This window comes from Callithrix jacchus, chromosome 10 (genome assembly GCF_049354715.1).
Source record: "Callithrix jacchus isolate 240 chromosome 10, calJac240_pri, whole genome shotgun sequence".
Taxonomy (NCBI): Eukaryota; Metazoa; Chordata; class Mammalia; order Primates; family Cebidae; genus Callithrix; species Callithrix jacchus.
In genome coordinates this window covers 70,439,971-70,445,187 of record NC_133511.1, presented here as the reverse complement: position 1 = coordinate 70,445,187, position 5,217 = coordinate 70,439,971, and the positions used below count along the sequence as shown (strand labels likewise).

The following is a 5,217-nucleotide window of genomic DNA, read 5'->3' as shown; positions in this document are numbered from 1 at the left end:
TGATTCATCTCTCTATAGACTAAGCTACAACCTTGTTTGGCCTCAGTCCTGCAAATATAACCACTTGCCAAAGGACCAGAAGAAGTCATGTCCATTCATGCCTTGGGTAATAGGGCTTTGTTTCAGCTTTGAAGTAACCATGTAACTTATCTCCAGTCTCCTCTCTCAGCTATGGTCTGAGAGCAGTTATTCCTGCACAGGGACCTATAGGGAGAGAAGTCCATTCATGCGTCTTGAGACAGGCCTAGATGGTAACACTCTGAACATAAATTTCAATACATGTGAAAGGATATGAATAATACAATTATATTCTTCAACCACAATGGGATAAGATTAAAAATCAGTAGCAAAAACAATTTCAGAAACTCACAAATGTCAAAAGTAAACACCATACCACCACAATAATCAATAAGTCAACCAAACTGTGAGGAAATAATACTTTGACACCTTCATAATTTAAACTTTTATTTTAATAGAAATAGTGGCAAAACATGTCAAAATTCATAAGACACCTCTAAAGCAGTTTTTACAGGGAAATTTATCATTGCAAATGCTTGTGTTAAGGAAAAATGAAGATCTCAAATCTATAAACTAAAGTTCCACATTGAGAATCACAAAAGAAGAGCAAACTACACATGTGGAAGGAAGTAAATTTTAAAGACTAGACAAGACTGCAAATTAATAAGATAGAGAATAGGAAAGCAAAAACGAAATTAATAAAACCAAAACCTGTTTATTTGGAAAGATAAACAAAACTGACAAACATTTATCTGCATTGACCTAGGGGAAAAAAAGAGAAAATTAATTCAAATTACTAGAAAAAATAATTAAGGGAGGCATTATTATAAACATTATAGAAATTAAAAATCCAAAGGAATACTATAAAAACCATGTAATACTTAGATGAGATGGAGACATTTTTTGAAAGATGCTAGCTACTGAAACTGACTTCAGTAAGTAGAAAATCTGAATGGACCTATACAAATGAAGATATTGAGTTAGTGATTAAAAAACAAAAATTACCAAAATAGATGAGCTCAGGTTTGAATCATAATCCAAGGTATAAAATAAATATCCAGAAGTCAATATTAATATAAATAAATGATTGAGTAAATAAGAGAAAAGAGAAAAATCTCTCAGACAATAATTTCAAGTAGATAATCTGACCTCATGAATTTCCATTCTTTCAGTGTAGGCTTTGAAAAGTGATTCCCTTTTAAAAAGTATGGTATGGAAAGAGGGATTTTTAAAAAGAAAAAAGATTAAGTTGGCAGTGGAGAAACATAATAAATACTATCCCAATTGCATAAATAAGTCATCCTTAACAGTGATGTCATGTTGCTAATATATATTATTGATATGATGCAATAAAAATGGTGTTATTCCTCTGTGGTCTTACCCCCCAAAACATGTAAGCCTACTCTAATAATGAGAAAAGCATCAGAAAAATACTTATAGAGGAACATTTTACAAACTCTCTGTTAGTAGTCCACAAAAATGCCAAGATAATTGAGAAACTTTTAAGGTTAAGAGCAGTCTATAAACACATGGTGGCTAATGTAATGTTATATCCTGGATTGGATCTTGGAGTACAAGAAGAATATTAGGAGAAAAACTAAGAATTTCTGAATAATATACAACTGGGGATAATAAACTATCAATGTTAGTCCACTAATTATAAAAAACACACTTTACTAATATAAGATGGTAATAATAGGGAAAACTGAGGGCAGGATCTATGATAACTCTGCACCATATTTAAATTTTTATGTAAGTTTAAAACAACTTAAAATAAGGTTACTCTAAAAGAAAAGTGTGGTTAATAACGCAAAGTAAAATGGAAGTTTAATCAAGATATTAATGTTGAATTTAGTAACAAGTAGAGCACTAGAAATAGCATAAACGGCATATCAGTGGAATCATGAAGATGAAAATCAGACCACAGCAGATTCAGGTTTGAGTGTGAGGTGATGAAGTTGAATTAATGAGTATACACAATTCTTAAAGATATTTTCTTGTTCTATATAAATTAAAAACAGATATTCCAGTTGATCATTTTAATTGAAAACAAAGCCTTCATAGCATAACATCTCAGAATTTTCTAGTAGTTAAAATATGTATTTGCATAAATCCCATAATTAACAATGAAAAATATCATCTCCAAAAATACATTGAGCATTTCAGTGTAGAATGTCATTGGGAACACAGAAAAGGATGATCAGAACAGTATATGGACAGGAACACAGAAAATGAAGAACTGTATTCCTTCCTGCTCAGCTTATAAGGAACACATTTTAGGATGTAGAACAACTTGAGACTGTCATCAGTAATTGAGAAATGTACTGAAAACCCGGATTTTAAAAAATGGACAGCAGTCTGGATCTCATAGTATCTCTACTCCTCATAATAGAAGGCCCTCTGCAGATTCCTACATACATCATCACTGTTTCTGCTTTATTCCAATTTATTTGATTAATTTGGTCCAACTTTTCTTTCTTCTACACTTCTAAAAGTTTGCTAGGTTTTATTTATTTATCTTCCATTTTTGATATGAGGTGCTCCTACTAGAAATATTTCTTTTTCCCTGAACAGAGGATCAAAACTTGTATTTAAAATTTTTTTTAATTAAGTTAAAAAGTATTGAAAAACTTTTGAAATCTAAATCTTTCTCTGATATATTGAGGACCCTCAAAGTGTATAATGAATATCTTCACTGTAAAATATAACTACAGCTTTATTCTATATATTGAAAATATACAGATTAACTATTATCAAGGTTTAGATACAGTATCTTAAAGTCAAAATATCATTGGTAACGTGAATTCAAAATCCTACACTACATTAAGTGTTCTCATAATTATAAAGAGAATGAGGGAAAGATATGTTTCAGAATCTCTGTCATCTACACTTCATCTTTCTTGAATTTCTTCAGGATTCTGTCACGAATCTGCTTCGTCTTAACACTGTAGGCAATGGGGTTCATGAGGGGTGGAACCAGCAAGTAAACATTGGCCATTAGCACATGGACAATTGGGGAAGCATTCTGTCCATAGCGACGGATCATAGATAACCCAATCATTGGCGTATAGAAGGTGAATACAGCACAGATGTGAGAGATGCAAGTATTGAGGGCTCTCACTCTCTCTGCCTTGGAGGCTATACTCAACACTGTGCCCATGATGAGGACATAGGAGAGGAGGAGAAGCAATGAATCAAGTCCCATGGAACAGATAACCACCATGAGGCCATAGATGCTGCTGACTCCATGGTTGGATACAGTTGACTTTATGAGGTCCTGGTGCAGGCAGAAAGGGTAGGACAGAATATTGACATCATGATACTGAAGCTTCTTCAAGAGGAAGGAAGCTGGAAACACCAGAGCCAAGGCCCTTCCAGCAATTGCCGACCCAATCCCAATAATTACATCATTGGTTAGAATGGCTGCATAGCGCAAGGGTTCTCTGATTGCTATAAAGCGATCAAAGGCCATAGCCAAGAGTACAGCTGACTCAATAATTGAGAAAACATGAATGAAGTACATTTGGACCAGACAAGCATTGAAGGAGATCTCCCGGGCATGGAACCAGAAGACACTGAACATGGTAGGCAAGGTAGTGGTAGATAGGCCCAGGTCAGTGAATGCCAGCATTGACAGAAAGTAATACATTGGTTGGTGGAGGGAAGACTCAGTTCTGATAATGAAGAGGATGCTAATGTTCCCAGCAATTGAGGTGGCATAAACCAAGAAGATGGGGAGGGAAATCAAGTCATATCTGCTTTCAAGGCCTGAGAGGCCCGTTAGGAGGAAGCGAGGGTATAAGGCAGAACTATTGAAGACAGACATTGTGCTCAGGGATGAACCTTGAGTCTAGGTGAGGAAACAAGAATATGGAAAATTAGGGTAAAAGTCAAAATTGTAATAAGAACAATAATGTATACTGCTCTGTTTAATATTTTTTATCATGTCTGTGCTCATTATATTTAATCACCACCTATATTTAATATTTTACCAATTAATTTAGTTTTCTTCACTGTGCATTAGTTGATGTCATTTTTTTTTTTGAGTCGAAGTCTCACTGTCCTCTGTCATCAGGCTGAGTGATGGTGGTGCAGTCTCGGCTCACTGCAGCCTCCACCACCCAGGTTCAAGCATTACTCCTGCCTCAGCCTCCTGAGTACCTGGAACTATAGTCACACACCACCACGCCCAGGTAATTTTTGTATTTATTAATAGAGATAGGGTTTCACCATGGTGACCAGGATGGTCTCGATCTCTTGACCTTGTGATCCACCCACCTCGGTCTCCCACAGTGCTGGGATTATGAGATCATTTTTGGAGATAGGATCTCGCTATGTTGCCTAGACTAGCATTGAACTCCTGTTCTCACGCAATCCTCCCACTTAGGCCTTCTAAGTAGCTGGGACTACAGGTGCACACCACTAAACCTGAGAACATATTTTATTAAAGGAAATCTGGTATTGCTAAAAAAAAAAAGATAAATATATAAGAAATGCCATCGAATATGTGTAAACTAGTGGGCAGAAGCTTAAGTTAAAATTAAGTATTAGTTTAACATTATAAAGTTGATATTAAAAAAAAAAAAAGCACAGAAGAGACAACTAACCTCATCCAGGTAGTTTGGGGAAGATTTATTGAAGGAGAGTCTTAAATTAGGTCTCAGATGACAAATACTAGGTGGATGGGATAAAAAGGCTGTGATGTACTTCCTGTACTTATTAAAATCCATGTAAATACAATAGGGTATTAGAGAGTATGACAAATGTCAAAACCTATAATTGAGCAAAGCTGTAGGATAGATGGCTCTTCATATGATTCTTGAAGCTAAGGTTAAATAGAAGTGAACCAGAATTTCTGAAGGAACTTGTGTGTAAGTATGAGAAGCTTGGATATAATGTTAGAGGACATAAGGCACTCATTGTAACAATAAACTGTGGGAATGCTCCCATGTGAGAACCCCAAGTAGTGGGTCACACTATATGGTTGAGCTTGATCCTGGACACAGGCCCCCTGTTGGAGGCAGTCGAGCTATGGGAAAGAAGGACTGCAAGAAGCCTTATGTGATATGCAAAAAATAACATGAGTTATTACTCTATTGTGCTGAGATGATGGGAGGCACAGTGTCCACTTTTGGTTCTCACAGTGTCTACTTTTGGTTCTCACATTGTCCACTTTTGTTTCTCTATTCATTATAGTTT

At 35.5% G+C, this 5,217-nt stretch overlaps 1 protein-coding gene across 1 annotated transcript; it reads right to left on the bottom strand.

Moving 5' to 3' along the window:
• Positions 1–488: 488 nt before the first annotated feature.
• On the bottom strand, positions 489–3,864 carry COR51P3 (olfactory receptor 51G2). Its single transcript, XM_017978526.5, has one exon. It carries the CDS (start codon positions 3,842–3,844, stop codon positions 2,903–2,905), a length of 942 nt encoding a protein of 313 aa, XP_017834015.1. The 5' UTR covers positions 3,845–3,864; the 3' UTR covers positions 489–2,902.
• Between the last annotated feature and the right edge of the window lie 1,353 nt (positions 3,865–5,217).